General features: G+C 46.5%; 1 protein-coding gene across 2 annotated transcripts in view; it reads left to right on the forward strand.

The window, feature by feature from the left end:
* Positions 1 to 10,084: 10,084 nt before the first annotated feature.
* The window catches only part of LOC142400024 (cadherin-2-like), a 208,287-nt gene continuing 201,298 nt past the window's right edge, over positions 10,085 to 17,073 (forward strand). For both annotated transcript variants that reach the window (XM_075484583.1, XM_075484584.1), the window contains exon 1: positions 10,085 to 10,255. In XM_075484583.1, the coding sequence (XP_075340698.1) occupies positions 10,214 to 10,255 (42 nt within the window). In that variant the 5' untranslated portion in view covers positions 10,085 to 10,213. The remainder of the gene's footprint in view (positions 10,256 to 17,073) is intronic.

The raw sequence follows: 17,073 nt of genomic DNA on the forward strand, positions 1-17,073 counted from the left end.
GTAGCGGCCCGGGAGCTGAGCGGAAGTACTTCAAATTGCTTTCTGTCACACCTACCGCCAAAACAAATAGACCCCTCTCACGCTCCCAGGTACATTTGATTACTCTTACCTTCTCGGTCGACATAGCTTGCACCTTCTGACTCCTCGCCGGTTCGTCAACAAACGTGAAAGTGAAAGGGTGTTGTATTTACGACAGTGTAACCGTACATTACCTCCAAGCCTGTAGGGGGAGCTCCAGAGTGGGCTTTTTGAGAAGTTACATTGTATCGCTTTAAGAGAGAATATCCCAGTACTTGGATGTTTGAAAGCTACTGTTTCCATGGACTCCGCAACTGCTCCTGCTTTTCTCTATGTGGTTCGTGGAGGCTCTTCTCTGCTGGGGATGGGGCTGATCAGGGCGTTGAACTGGACATTTACTCATGAACCTAACCAAGTCTCACCATCTGCCACTGATCAGCCTTCGTCTACTGCACCTGCACCTCAAAGTCAAAGTCAAAGTCAACTTTATTGTCAAATCTGTATACGTACAGGACATACACAGGATTGAAATTACGTTTTTCTCAAACTCAATAGTGCAGCGCAGCGGTAGCATTTAACTTAACTTAACACTTTAACACTTTAATAACACCTGTGATGGAAACAACAAATGCTCCCTCATCGGTTGGCTGCGTCACAGGATTTGTGCATAAAGTAAAGTTACGTGAGGATGCAGTACCAGTGCAACAAAAAGATCCTAGACAAGATCCTAAAGGAAGGCGTAATTGAACGAATAGATGCTTCACCCTGGATATCCCCGATAGTGGTAACAACAAGAAAGGGAGGCAGAATTAGACTATGCTCTGATCTCCGTGAACTTAACCAATCCATTGTTAGATTGATAGTCACCCGCTGCCCCACATTGAAGAGCTCTTGAGTGAGCTCAGAGGTGCTTCAGTGTTTTCTACCATAGATTTGGCTTCAGCATACCACCAACTACCACTGCACCAAGACAGTCGTGACCTGACTGCCTTTATTACTCAGGAAGGGCTTTTCCGCTATCGTCGGGTTCCCTATGGATTGGCCTCTGCACCAGCTGCATTCCAGAAAATGATGGAAACCATGCTAAAAGGTCTGTCTGGAGTACGCAATTACCTTGATGACATCATTGTTACTGGGCTTTCTTTGGAGGAGCATGACAGGAATCTGTGTGCAGTCCTGCAACGCCTGGCTAACGCAGGCCTGAAACTTAACATGCAAAAATGTTCATTCAGACAGACAAGCCTCAGATTTTTGGGCCACGTTATTTCCAAAGACGGGATTCTAGCTGACACAGACCACATCACAGCCATCCGTGACGCCCCAGCTCCACAAGACCTGGTCGCACTATGGCCCTTCTTAGGACTAATCTCATGGTACAGTAAATTCCTTCCAAATTTCGCGACAGTGGTGGAGCCGATGAGAGCGTTGCTGAGAGAGGCTACAGACTCTGGCTTTCATTGGACGGCGGATGCAGACCGCAGTTTTCACGAACTGAAACAGTTGCTACTAGACAGTCCAGTGCTAGCATTATTTGATCCTTCTCTCCCTATTTTTGTGAGTACAGATGCATCAGATTACGGCCTGGGTGGCGTGCTGACCCAAATACACCCGGATAGGACTGAGCGCACTGTAGCATTTGCATCACAGAGTCTAAAAACTGCAGAAAGGAAATATTCTACAGTGGAAAAAGAGGCTCTGGCGTGCGTGTGGGCTGTCGAAAAGTGGAGGTCGTATCTCTGGGGACGGCGCTTCACTCTGAGGACTGATCATCAGGCACTGACCACATTGCTTGCCACCAAAGGAGTTGGTCGGGCAGGCATGAGAGTGGCGCGGTGGTCAGCTCGATTGCTCTGCTTCACCTACGATGTTGAGTACAGACCAGGATCACAGAACCAGGCTGCAGATTGTTTGTCACGTATGCCACTCCCTGCTGATGGAGCTGCAATAGAGGAACCTGAAATGGTGGCATCTGTACTATCAACTCTATCCGTAAGTGATTTCACTTCATCCTCTACACAATGCCCTGAACTCACCCTCTTACGTGCCCAAATTGAAAGAGGCTGGCCCAAATGCAAAAAACTCTCTGCATCTGACACGCTGGTTATGAGAGGTGAACAGTAGTAGTGCGCACTAAACAGAGGCTACGTGAACTGTACTGGTGGCCTCAGATGGACAAGCTGGTGGAATCCATCATTTCCACATGCCTCACCTGCCAGCTTAATGACGAATCTGCCAGGACGGCACCTACTCCGCTTCAGCCCATCCAACTGCCAGATAAGCCATGGGAGAAAGTGGGTTTGGACATTGTGGGTCCTTTTGAGAATGCCCCTGCCTCCTGTAGGTTTGCAGTGACTTTAATAGACAATCATAGTAAGTGGCCAGAGGTGGCATTTTCTCAGTGTGTCACCGCTGGAGTTGTAATCTTGTTCCTGCAGTCAGTCTTCAGCAGGGAAGGGAATCCTAGCTACATTGTTACTGATAATGGGCCACAGTTCCTCTCAGGTGTTTTTGCTGATTTTCTTTCAGAGAGGGTAATATGTCACCTGCGCAGTAGTGTCTACTACCCACAGTGCAACGGGGCGGTAGAACGATGGAATAGAGTGCTTAAGGAATGCATCCTAGCTGCAGAACAGATGTAGGAACACTGGAAACCATCTCACCATCTGAACTATTGCACAATAGAAGAATGAAAACAAGGCTGGATATCTTTCCAGTTAAGGACGAAAGTGACAAGTGTGCTACTGTAAGAAGCACAGTGGAAAACACCAAAACAAGTCAAAGCACTATTCAAACCTGGAGACTGGGTGAGAGTGAAAAAGTCTGTCCATGTTCACAAAGGAACCTCAAAGTTCACCACCCTTGTCCATTCAGAGACAGATTGGACCAAGTGCATTCGTGTTAAAGGACAAGACCGTTTTTTTGACATTGGGCCCTTGATTTCACATTATAACATGATGTTCTACTCACCCCTGCTTGTTGTTGGTAATTTGGAGCTGTTCCGAAGATATTCGAGAGGCGTCTGGCTGCTCTCTGAGATATTCGGCCATGAAACGGTTTCCTATGGGCAACGTTATACAGGCACAAACTATGCTGTTTATAATTTATTAATTACTGTACACTAGCACTGATAACGTGGAGGTGCGTCGCTTACTTAAAAAAATCTGGGTTACTGTAATTTTGAATTTTAGCCGAATGAATAAATAGGCAGCAGGTCTGTGGGCTGTCTGTGGTAGTAGCACGACGATGACGTCAGTAACACCCACTTTACGACAAAAAAAAATCAAAATTACAGTAACCCGGATTTTTTTAATTAAGCGACGCACCTCCACGTTATCAGTGCTAGTGTACAGTAATTAATAAATTATAAACAGCATAGTTTGTGCCTGTATAACGTTGCCCATAGGAAACCGTTTCATGGCCGAATATCTCAAGAGAGCAGCCAGACGCCTCTCGAATATCTTCGGAACAGCTCCAAATTACCAACAACGAGCAGGGGTGAGTAGAACATCATGTTATAATGTGAAATCAAGGGCCCAATGTCAAAAAAACGGTCTTGTCCTTTAAGGACAGGGAAGAACTGAGTCAAATGCCATAGTTGACTGTACTGTATGTGAAATGTTCAAATGTGTTGTTCCTAAGACACGGCCTAGTCAAGTTCAGTAATGACTCAAACTTCAGTAGAAAGATTGTGTTGTGTTTCGTTATTCTGCTTACACCAGAGTTAAAATAGCCACTTAAAGGCCTACAGAAAGCTGACACTACACCCAATAATGATAATACATCCACAGAGGAACAATAATGATCATTGGACTCTACACCAAAACATTTCATAAACGCATGAAATTTGCGATTTTGAATTTGCCGCTTGGAAATCCTTCCTGGAATTCCAAACTGGGGGCGGGGCTTCCGTGTGACGTCACAGGTGCCATGGGTTTTCCTGGCTGCCGCTATAGTATGCTTGTTGAGTGGTGAAGGCAACACAACGTTGGGTTCAGTGCAGTTTTTATTGCGAGTAGATGTATGAAGTGCTGTGGGTGCTTGTGTTGCCCTCAGCAGCTCACACCACCGGGGACAGAGGAAGCAGAGAGACTCGCGGTCGGAACTTGTGTCTGTGCCTCCCTGTCCGCCTGCCTCCTCTCTGGTGAAATCAGCCGGAGCCATCCCGCCGTGTTCAGGTCCCTGCGGTGCGGACGCTTAGGGGGAATCCACCTGGCGGAGAGCGGACACACCGCGGGATGGTTGTCCTGAAATCAGCCGGCAGAGCGATCATCAAGAGCTCTTGATGATCGCTCTGCCGAGATTTCCACTCTCCACCTGGCGGAGAGTGTGTCCGCTCTCCGCCAGGTGGATTCCCCCTGAGTGTCCGCACCGCAGGGAGCTGAACACGGCGGGATGGTTCCGGCTGATTTCACCAGAGAGGAGGCAGGCGGACAGGGAGACACAGACACAAGACCGCGGGTCTCTCTGCTTCCTCTGTCCCCGGTGGTGTGAGCTGCTGCTGCTGAGGGCAACACACGCACTTCGTACATCTACTCGCAATAAAAGTTGCACTGAACCCAACGTTTTATATTTCCAAGCGACGTCCCGCGGCACACATCGAAATTTGCCGTGAAGAAGCTGTCCAGGGGCCTCATGTACAAAGCGTGCGTACGCACAAAATAGTGGCGTACGCACCTTTTCACGTCAACGATCAGATGTATCAAGAACGAAAAGACCGTGTAAATGTGCGGTGCCTCACGCCAACTTCAGGGCTGGCGTACGCACGTTTCTGCAGCTGTTGATTCTTTGGCGACACCTAAGGTGATGTTGGGAAACTGTTATAATAAATAAATGTGAAAACAATTTGTCCTCAGACAGTGATGTGCACATTTGAGATAGATGAACAATTAATACTGATAAACAATTAATACACCCATGTGTCAGCGCAAAGCGGTGCAATGCATACCATTAAAAACAATGGCTGCTTTAGCAGTATTAGAAGACTTTGCAAATGGTGCAATTCGAAGAGAGCGTGTGTTCACTACAACAGAGAGGATTTGCTGGCATATGATGGCGACTGACTCATTAGCCGTTTTGAGGGAAATCCTCCTAGAACTGTGCGCAAAGCTGCGGCCGGCGTTGGAGCGCAACACAGCGAGGAGCCATGCGCTGCCTGTGCTCACAGGTGATGTGCACACTGGGGTTCCAACCGGAGCATTCCAGGGGCAGGTGGCCAACCGATTGGGACTGTGCCAGTCTACTCTGAGCCGAGCCATGCCAGCCGTGTGGGACAGAATTATCCGCATCTCAGCCACGTATATCAAATCCCCAACAGGCCAACATTAAAGCTCAATTTGAAGCGAGAGCCGATTTTGTAATCGGAGCTATCGACTGCGCACACATTGCTATAAAAGCGCAATCACATGATGAATTTGTATGTTAACAGGGAACATTTTCATTCATCATATGTATTTTCATACATATTTTCATCAGATCATATGTGATGCGTAAATGCAATTAACCAACATTGTGGCGAGGTGCCGTGGTTCAACGCACGATTCATACATTCTGAGTAACAGCATCGTTGGGAACAGACTACAAGGCGGCACTGTGCGCGATGGCTGGCTTCTTGGTGAGTAACTTAATTCTTGTAATTGTCCTAATATTATTCCCGTGACGCGCATTCAGTATGTGCACCCCCAGTTTCTATCCCGTCTTCACAGCATCATTATTATATTATATATATTAGTCGGTGGTTAAAGTTAGTTTCTTGCTGTTTTTTGCTGGTTAAACTTCAGTTTAAGATCTTTCTAACAAGCCCCTGATCGTCTCTGTGGGCATATATTAATAACCCTGTGAGTTAAGTGTGAAATGTCTCAATCAGCCTCACCTTTCCCCCGGCGCACTTCTGCACGTTACTGTATGAACACGTTGTTGTGAGTTACACAAAAACATGGGTATTTACCTTGGGGGTAATCACAGTCAGCCACATGAGCTCCCACCACCCCATGAGAGAGCAGTGTCACCCATAGTTGCACCGACTCTCTGTTCAAACAGAGTCGGTCACCCCCCCCCACCCACTCTTCTTGTGTTTGCTGGAGGACAGCGTGCCAAAGAACACATTTTAGCAGGCCTTCACTTCAGAAAGTAGCACCGACATCTCGCTTTCCGTGAAGTTCTTCTTTTTTCCCGTCTTATTCATTCTTTTTTCTTTATTTTCTGACCGTACACAGAGGGGAATCGCAGGTGCAGGGCTCATTTAAATAGGATTTGCGTATGTAAGTAGGGGCGTGGACAGGGAGGAGTCGGGTGTTCCAACATGTGCGCTCAATTCCACGTTGATTGGGATGTACAAACGAAATGTGCTTGGATACATGCGTGCGCACAGATTCGTACATCTGACGTTGGAGGGCATTTGGGTTTGAGCGGACGCCATGTTTCGGTAGGAAATCCACGCAAGTCTTTGTACATGAGGCCCCAGGTCTGGCAAACTGCTGGCTTCGCTACAGAACTACTGGGGGTTGTTCCAGCAGCTGGCACTCGCGACGTCACGCACCTGTCGTTCCAGTTTGCCAAATTCGAGTCAAATGTGGTGATAATTTATTGGGCTTAATCAGGACTATCCAGGGGCCTAAAATTATTTTAAAATCATAAAAAAAATCCATGGTATATAAGGAATCGATCTGCTATTTCAGTTTTGTGCAAAAAAATCACCTTTCTGTAGGCCTTTAAAGCTGCAGTCGGCAGGTTTTCAAATTCTGAGTCTAAAGTCGGAAAATTCGAACTGACACAACTTTCAGGTCCCTCCCCAACCTCTAACAAGCTCCGAATCGCCCCCCAAACCCCTCCCCCTCTGTGGACGAGGTTGTGCACGTGAGTTCACACCAGTGTGAGCGCACACAAGCTGGGGCAGACTCACGCTCAGCAGCGTGTGCACAAGCTGTGATTGACAGGTAGGATTCCTCCACCCTAACTTGATTGGTTAAAAACAGCCGGGAGCGCTCGGTTTTTGTAAGCATGATTACAGGCTTCAGAGGGAGCTACAGATTTCGTTATTTTTCCTAAACAGCCTATTTAATATTCTACTTCCAGAATCCCATGACAGTTCAAGCTAATATGACTAAAAAAAAGTTGCTGACCGCAGCTTTAAGGAAACTAATATGTGGTGTTCTTTGTTTCTGACATGTTATAAATGTTGGGTATTTGGCTTAACAGAGTGGTACAGCAGCTAAGGTTGTGCTGAGTGTGGTTTACTAACCAAAGATCTCACAGATGCCTTTAAAGCTGCAGTCGGCAACTTTTTTTTAGTCATATTAGCTTGAACTGTCATGGGATTCTGGAAGTAGAATATTAAATAGGCTGTTTAGGAAAAATAACGAAATCTGTAGCTCCCTCTGAAGCCTGTAATCATGCTTACAAAAACCGAGCGCTCCCGGCTGTTTTTAACCAATCAAGTTAGGGTGGAGGAATCCTACCTGTCAATCACAGCTTGTGCACACGCTGCTGAGCGTGAGTCTGCCCCAGCTTGTGTGCGCTCACACTGGTGTGAACTCACGTGCACAACCTCGTCCACAGAGGGGGAGGGGTTTGGGGGGCGATTCGGAGCTTGTTAGAGGTTGGGGAGGGACCTGAAAGTTGTATCAGTTGGAATTTTCCGACTTTAGACTCGCAATTTTGAAAACCTGCCGACGCAGCTTTAATGTTTTATGTTAGTATTTGAAAAGGCCCCATGCATAATCTTTCAAGTAAGGGGGGAATGTTGTGTCCGCCACTAGGTGGCATAGTATTTCTGTCTGTGCACGGTTACGAGAGTATAGAAGAAGAGACGTGACAGGTGTATGCATGGGTGTATGTACACATGCGAGTTGGGCTAATAAAGGAGCCAGTGAAAAGGTGGTCATTTTACTCGAGCCACCTACAAACAGAACACACTACCTTTTCCTTGTACTTGCTGAAGTTGAATTACACATTAGTTTGTGTGCAATGATTAGAAACTCTGGTCCAGACTTGCACCTCTGCAATGCTCATTTTCATTTTCATTGAGAGATAAACATTTTCTAACTGTTCGTGTGCCCCCGAAGCTTGCAGCAAGAAGCAGGTGGGCTCACACTGCTAAACATCTCATTCTGCGGATTATCTGCCCCTTCAGTGCGACATGCGATTTCAAGGTAAATTGTGGGAGGGGTTGGAGATTTCACGGGATCTAGCAGGATCTCAGTTATTTTTTTCTTTAAATCTGTATTATTTCTTTTGCAAAACTGCTGAAGTTGTATTGTATTTGTTCCAAGTCATTTTCAATTATCCATAAATCCTGGAGACATTTATTTTTTCCCTATTTTGATATAATGTCAGAAAATAAATAAATACTGCCTATTTTCACTCCAATTGAATTGTATTCTGATGCCTTGTCAGGAATTCTGGCTACTCTTTCAAACACAGAAAATAGTTTTCTGATAAACATGTCTTCAATGCATCATTATCTGATGCAGTGGATTCATTTTTTAAAACTGTGTACATCTGAATGATCTTACTCCTAAACCCAACCAATTCAACTTACCCAGAAATGCAAAGCTCTCTGTGCCATGCCCACACACCTCTGTCATGAGAGAAACACATCCTTAGTGAAATAATAAGAAATGATAGAAAGTTAGCACCATTTTGAATCATTTAACCCTATATTTCTGTGGGTATCATATTTGATACATACATTCAGTGGCAGATCTAGGATATTTCCGAGTAAGGGGCCATTAAGGGGCCACAGTGTTCATAGAGGGGCCAAGTATTTGTCCAACACCCTTGCACACAATTCCCTGTTTTGGTAAGGTACTATACATTTCACCAGTCACACCATGTTCAAACACTTAATTAAACACGTAATTAAAAAAAAAAACTCCTAACCAATTTTACATGTATTTTTTACTGTACATAGACAAAATGCTCTCAAACACACACAGCATGTGAGAAAATCCAGTATTTTATTTAATTTTTTAAAACCTTTTTACTTTTTGACAAATACTGTCAGTTCAAAACATCTCTCTCACAAACATACACAAAGTTGCATGTGGGTGACTACTGTACATTTCACTCTAAAACAACATTATTCTTCGTTTTTTGTGACGGGAACTGAACCGGACAAAAGACAGATGAGTTACAGGACAGGGGCACGTCAGGGGGCCAATCAGATTTCAGCTGGGGCCAATGCCCCTGTGGCCCCACCCCTAGAACCGCCCCTGCATACATTTCTGAGACCTATTGCATCACCATACTTGTCCTATGCTCCCTGGTGGATACATTTTGCACTACAATTATTCTGACATATCACACAGTACAATCCAAAATGGCTGAATCCCATTAGCCTCCACATGGATGTCAAGGAGAAGAATTTTGTTATTTTGAAGACTTTATGCTGAGATTTTCTTTTACATATTTACTAATATTTCTAAATGAGCACTTACTCTCTTGAAGCAACTCATGATTACTTTATTTTGCATTTTAGTTTATAGTAAGAATATGCAGAAAATGTTTGTATCAAATCTGATACAAACAAAAAACATATGCAGATTATTTTGATTCACTTTATTACATTCTGTTAAAGGCCCAGATAAAGACTTCAGATTCAAAACATTTGTATTTTGTGTCTATTATTTCTTGGCATTCTAGGGTTTGTCTAGTTATTTAAAGAACATAGAATCTCACTTGTGATTCATTTCTAGTTTTACCTTGACCCCAATTAGCCCTGAAATGTTGTGTAGCTTGTAATTGTTCCTCGTTGCTTTGTCACTGGTGAAGACGAGTGAAGACGAGTCAATTGGGAGCATCATCAAACACATCACTGCAACTAAACTACAAAACTACAAAGCAACTGTCAAAAATCTATTTGAAAAGTTTGCAATGATACCAAAGAGGTTCACAGTCATAAACAATATTTTACTACATGGCACCAAAAACATATTAAACGAGAAAAGTCTGTGAAAAGTGCCACCAAGCATTCCATTTCTAAGCTTTATGGAACAACCGGAGGAGGGCGACACTGAGGCGCGGAAGGGCCGGCGCTGAGCCAGCCTCTGACTGGCTGGAGAGCCGCTGAGGCGGGGGAAGCAGGCAGATACCGAGGAGGGCTGACTGAAGCAGGGAGGCTGCCTCAGCAAGGCATTCCTTTGGAATTTCAAATCTGACGTCTGAACGCTTCTCAAAGGAGGAATTATAATCCAATAAGATGAATCTTCTGGAGCTCTGGATGCTGATGGCGACCGTTCAGGTAATCTTTTATTTTATTTTGCAGGGACAAAGCAAACAGGGAGGATGGGGCTGCAACAGAGCTGAGGCAGGAGATAAGCCAGGAAAACAGGACGGTGCGTTTCCATCTCAGTCATGTTATTAACTCTCATCTTTACACTAAATGCAGAGAGAGAAGCATGTTCGCATGGCCTATGGCAGTAAAATGCTGCTGATCTCAGAACTGCTCCTCCACATTCTGTATCTAACAAGATAAATGCACTTGGAGCCCAAAGGCTCTATTCAATCAAAGCTGCGGATTTCAGAACAGCTGCTGTTGACGAAGCACAGGCTCTGCCAGGAGGACCCGCACAGGAGGACCCGCAGCCTCCGCCTGTCCTCGGAGACAGGTTGCTAGCTGTCACCTGCTGCGGGACTCACCGTGACGCTATTATCACTGCTTTTTGTCAAAAGAAGTTCCCTGACTTTTTTTGGGTGCCATCCACTAAAGTGTCAGTCGCGACCACACTGATGGCGTCGACGATACACCGACCGAGAAGATGGTAGCTGCGGGCTGTTACAGCCGGCCGGCCGCGGCGGGCGGGCGGCCAGGCGGCGGGGGACGGAGCGTTGATGCGGGAGTGCGACTGGGTTATTTAACTGTGCACATTGTCCAGCCGTCTGGCTGCAGGCTCTGGGGTTATTCATCGGTAATTATAGGAATTGTGTTGGAGGTGCTGTGAGCTCCTGTGACGCAGAAGGGAGTATCAGCACCGCGGACTGGTCCGTTATCTCCAGTGTCACCTTCTGTGTGAGGCTAAAGAACTGCGCCTGAGGGGGGGCTGGGGGGCACAGCCTTTCCCCAAACTAACACACTGATGTCCTCATGCTTTATTTCACTGCCATGTGTAAAACACTCAGATTATATAACAAACACATAGCATTGGTATGTATATGATGTAGCTAGCAAATGATTTCCATTCTAAACAAATCATAGTTGGGTTCCTGGTTACAATCCCAGCTGGTTCTTTCTGTGTGGAGTCTGCATGTTCTCCCCGTGTATGTGTGGGTTTTCTCCGGGTACTCCGGCTTCCTCCCACCACCCAAAAACATGCATGTTAGGTTCACTGGTGACTCTAAATTGACCCCAGAAGTGAGCGTGCATGGTTGTGTGTCTCCTTTGTGTCTGTGTGGCCCTGTGAGGGACGGGTGACCTGTCCAGGGTGGTACACCAAGGGTAGTACACCCTCGCTGTTTATCTCACTGGAACAAGCGAGATAAACAACAGGGTCAGCACTCTCAAAGGCTTACCTTCAATCCTGGAAGAGCAGGACTTTCATCTGCTTTGTTACTGTGGAACTACAGATTGAAGCTTTTTTCTTACCAGGGCATGAGGGCTGCTGCTGCTGCTGTGTGGCTGCTGCTGTGTGGCTGCTGTTGCTGCTGCTGCTGCTGCTGCTGCTGTGTGGCTGTGTGGCTGCTGCTATGTGGCTGCTGTGTGGCTGCGGTTGTGTGGCTGCTGTTGCTGCTGCTGTGTGGCTGCTGCTGTGTGGCTGCTGCTGTGTGGCTGCTGCTGTGTGGCTGCTGCTGTGTGGCTGCGGTTGTGTGGCTGCTGTTGCTGCTGCTGTTGCTGCTGCTGTGTGGCTGCTGCTGTGTGGCTGCTGCTGTGTGGCTGCTGCTGTGTGGCTGCTGCTGTGTGGCTGCGGTTGTGTGGCTGCGGTTGTGTGGCTGCTGCTGTGTGGCTGCTGCTGTGTGGCTGCTGCTGTGTGGCTGCTGCTGTGTGGCTGCTGCTGTGTGGCTGCGGTTGTGTGGCTGCTGCTGCTGTTGCTGCTGCTGTGTGGCTGCTGCTGTGTGGCTGCTGTTGCTGCTGCTAGCTGCTGCTGCTGTGTGGCTGCTGCTGTGTGGCTGCTGCTGTGTGGCTGCGGTTGTGTGGCTGCTGTTGCTGCTGCTGTTGCTGCTGCTGTGTGGCTGCTGCTGTGTGGCTGCTGCTGTGTGGCTGCTGCTGTGTGGCTGCTGCTGTGTGGCTGCTGCTGTGTGGCTGCTGCTGTGTGGCTGCTGCTGCTGTTGCTGCTGCTGCTGCTGTGTGGCTGCTGCTGTGTGGCTGCGGTTGTGTGGCTGCTGCTGTGTGGCTGCTGCTGTGTGGCTGCGGTTGTGTGGCTGCTGCTGTGTGGCTGCTGCTGTGTGGCTGCTGCTGCTGTATCACAAGATTACTACCAGAGGTACTGGCAAAACACCAAGGGGTGAAACAGCTGATTGTGCACGTGGGTGCAGTGGACATCAGAGAGAATCAGTCTGAAATCTTAAAAAAAGACTTTGAGAAACTGTTTGAGAGTCTTGATAAAGTGACAATACCAACATTCATAAGTGGACCTCTCCCAAACATCGACAGGAGGATCAACAAATTCAGCCGGCTGCTTCAGTTGAACACATGGCTGTCCAAAGTCTGTGAGTCCAGAGGACCTCATTTCATCGAGAACTTTAATCTTTTCTGGCAAAGAGATGATCTCTTTCAAAGAAAAGGCCCACACCTGAACAGAGGTGGAGTGAGACGACTGACGGATAATCTTCTCCACGCTCTGAGGCATCAGAAGGGGCCAGGGCCAGGACCAGGACCAGGACCGGGTCCTGTGCTGCCGCAGAGAGAGAAGACGAGCCAGAGAAGAGCTCCTGCCTCGCCACCCAAGGACCCAGCAAAGGATTCAGCCACAGCAGCCACAGCAGCACCTCCAGCATCCCGGACAAAGGATTCAGCAGCTTCACCATCACCTTCACCACGGGCCTCACCACAGGCCTGGGACCCACCTGCTGCATCTACACCCTCCAGAGATGTTTCACCATCGTTCTCTTCTCCACCGTCACCCAGGAGATTTCCTGATCACCTTGAAAGCTTGGTGAAATCGGGGATTAAAATGGTTCCTCTCACGCCAAACATGGCAAGATCAAGAATTCTATCCTCAAAGAAGCATCGAGCCCCTCTCCCTCCCCAGCCTACTCCATCGACCAAAGCCCCCCCAGCTTGGCCCCCACCACCGGTGCCCACAGCTGTCATTTCCAACAGCGTCAGTGCTGTTGTCTAGGACACTAAGGGCCTCTGTGTTGGTAAACACCATCTCAACCAGAGGTCCAAGGATGGAGTGAAGAGAGGGACAATCAGACTGTCCAATCAGAGAAACCTTATCCATATCCCTTGCAAGAACACAGCATCCAGTTCAACTATAACTAATCTCAAACACGCAGTACTCAATGTCAGATCTTTAAGTAACAAATCATTCTTAATTAATAGTTTTATTTCCTCTCACAATCTTGATTTTATGTTTTTAACTGAGACGTGGCTCGACAAAAACACAGCAAATGCAGTCCTGATTGAGTCTAGTCCACCTCACTTCAATTTTGTGTCTGAAACACGAGAAAACCAGAGGGGTGGGGGTGTTTGTGCCATGTTCAGGGACAATATACCCACCCACAAGTTGTCATTTGGGTTTTTTTCATCATTTGAGTATGTGTCATTCAAAATGGAGATAAAACAATCTTCCATACTTTATATCACCATTTATAAACCACCACAGAATTGTTTTATTGATGATTTTACTGAACTACTTTCAATTGTGTGCACTGCTTTTGACTGTTTAGTCATAACAGGGGACTTGAATGTGCATGTGGACGTAGCGCATAACAAGGAAGCTAAAGAGCTCACTGCTGTCCTTGAAATGTTTGGTCTAACGCAGCATGTGACCAGGGGTGCAAACGGCGCGCCTTTTGGCGGAGGCCGCCTTTTTCACAGCTGTCTGGGGGACTTGTGTGAATCGTGCAGATCCGATGAGTTTTTTTTTTTAGGGGGGGGGGGGGTTGTTGTAATGTCTGATTATAATTTCATCAAAGTTCAGCCCCGAATCTCTCTGGACTGACATAGAGACCAATAAAAGAAGCGGGAGAGTATTTATTTTATGTTTGCATCGGTAAAGTTTAATGTTCCTGTTGCATTTGAATGCACCGCACAGTTCGTATGACCCCACGTGGGGAGTGCCTCAACAGCCAGGTGAACTGCAGGCGCACGATTTTTACGTTATTTTCTGACCTTAACCAGAGAAGTAAAGCGCAGATACTTGTGAAAAGGACAGAAAAAGGAGAAAAATCCCGAGTTACACTGAAAGAAAGTCAGAGCACATACCGATTGGAAGTCCGGAGACAAGTACGTCGGTAAGACGAGTCAGTTATCAAAATAAAGGCTTGTTAATGCTTACCGTCGTCCATGCTAATGCTAGCTCTGTGTCTAACAGGCTAAAGCTGGGCATACACTGTGCGATTTTTGGCCCGATGTCGACAAGATTTTCACTCGTGCGACTATTTTGGAGATCGGGCCGAGTTTTGGCTCAATCGTGCGTCTCGCATCGTGTAGTATACACGGGCTAACGACAAACGATTAAGCCCTCCCGACCACCTCCCGATCGATCGGATGAAAATCAAACTTGTTTGAAATCCTGGTCGCCCCTCGTGAGGCTCTCGCACAGTTGAAGCAGCTGGACGAGCCGATTGACCTCATCCTGTCACACTACGCATGCGCGCACATAGGTACGGAAGAGAAAAATGTCAACAGAAGAAGAAAAAGACAACAGAACAGCATGGCAGCGACCGGCGACCGAGTCCGACGTGTCGTGCAGTGTGAGCAGCCAGATCGCATCAGACCATCGGATCGTACAGTGTAAGAACAGGAATCGTGAGCTGTGACGTTTTATCCCTTGCGATTCACTCGTACAGTATGAGCAGCAGCTGAATACCGCGATTGAAAAAATCGCACAGTGTATGCCCAGCTTAACACTCACCTGTCACCTGTAGAGCCGCTGCAAGCTCCGATATCGGCGTAATTTGAAATACAGAGAGCAACGGTGAGAAACTTGTCTTTTTAGCTGCTCTGAGGCTATTTTTCTGTTGTTTCTCGGTGTGCTAAAGAAAGTTGTGGTGATATAAAAGTCTATGAGAGTGAACTGAGGTTGTTAATGGTGTGATATTTTGGAACTTGTGTGTATTGAGTCATATTCAAAATGTCAGACTTTTTCAAAAAAATTGAAAAAAAGGGGACATGCCAAATGTTTCCAGCGTTGTCTCAGTATTCTTTACTTTTAAGAATTTCCAAGGAACTGGGACAGTGTATTTTCATATAAAGAACATTTTTGTGTGAATAGGGTGAGCCCTGGATGGCAGAGGTGGTGGCAAAATGTAATTATATGATAATTCCTGCGGGGGCGTGGGCTTCGATAATCTCACTCCTTTTTGACCATACCTCTGTTTGCACCCCTGGTGACTGAGCCCACCCACAACAGAGGGCACACTCTAGATGTGCTCATTTCAAGGGGTGTTGTTATTTCAAACGTGAATGTCGTTGATGTTGCTTTATCTGATCATTTCTGTGTTTTCTTCGACCTATCTACTTTACCCAAAACACCAGCTGGGTCTGCAGTTGTTCGGGGAAGACTCATAAATGACAGAACAGGGACACAGTTTATGGAAATGATTAGGTTTGAGAACACCCCGTGTTCTGATGTTGATGATCTGTTGAACTCTTACACATCAAGTCTCTTAAATGTTTTGGATACCATTGCTCCTGTCAAGGTTAGAATGGTTAAAAGTAGGCAAAGGGCGCCATGGAGGAAAGAAGAGTCGGTCAGGGCACAGAAAAGGGAGTGCCGGAGAGCCGAACGGAAATGGCGCAAGTCAAAGCTCCAGGTTCATTATGAGACTTACAAAGAAAAGCTATGTGTGTTCAACCAGACTTTGCGTAGAACAAGGGAGAGTTATTTTTCTGAAATCATCAAAAACTGCAGTAACAACTCTCGTGTCCTGTTTGCTACAGTAAACAGATTAACAAACCCTCCAGTTTCACTGCCCTTAGAACTCATTTCTACATCCAAGTGTGATGAGTTTGCAATATTCTTTAATGACAAAGTTCAAGGCATTAAAAATGCAATAATTTCCACAACACAAATAACTACTCTGCAGCCAGCTAGACACCTAGAGCTGACACATTTCACACCTGTTACTGACAAAACAGTCGAAGAGACCATCTGCAGTCTGAGTTCATCAACGTGCTGCCTTGATGAGTTGCCCACTAGATTCCTAAAGTCTGTGCTGAGCAGTTTGTTACCACAACTTGCTCATCTAGTCAACATCTCACTCCAGACTGGAACATTTCCAAAGGCCTTAAAAACTGCTGTCATTAAGCCTCTTCTAAAGAAGAGCAATCTTGATGCCACAGTACTGAACAACTACTGGCCCATATCAAACCTGCCATTCTTAGGCAAAGTCCTAGAAAAAGTTGTATACCAACAGCTTAGTGACTTTCTCCTGTCTAACAATGCTTTTGATACTTTCCAATCAGCCTTTAGGCCCCACCACAGCACTGAGACAGCTCTGATCAAGGTGACAAATGACATCCGCCTGAACACAGATGCTAGTAAAGTCACAGTCTTAGTTCTGCTGGACCTGAGTGCTGCCTTTGACACAGTTCACCATGCGATCTTATTACAGAGGTTAGAAGACTGGGTGGGAATCTCTGGTCGTGCTTTAAACTGGTTCAAGTCCTATCTGGAGGACAGGAAATATTTTGTTGAAATTGGTAACTGTGTCTCAGACCAAATGGCTATGACCTGTGGGGTTCCCCAGGGGTCAATCCTGGGACCCCTATTGTTCAATCTGTACATGCTTCCACTAGGCCAGCTAATACGCAGCTATAATGTGTCCTACCACAACTATGCAGATGACACTCAGATCTACGTGTCACTGACGGCAGGAGAACACGGGCCTGTAGATACATTGTGTCGCTGCATCGAACAGATCAGTGTGTGGATGCAAAACAATTTCCTCCAG

The sequence above is a fragment of the Odontesthes bonariensis genome, chromosome 15, assembly GCF_027942865.1.
Source record: "Odontesthes bonariensis isolate fOdoBon6 chromosome 15, fOdoBon6.hap1, whole genome shotgun sequence".
In the NCBI taxonomy this organism is placed as follows: Eukaryota; Metazoa; Chordata; class Actinopteri; order Atheriniformes; family Atherinopsidae; genus Odontesthes; species Odontesthes bonariensis.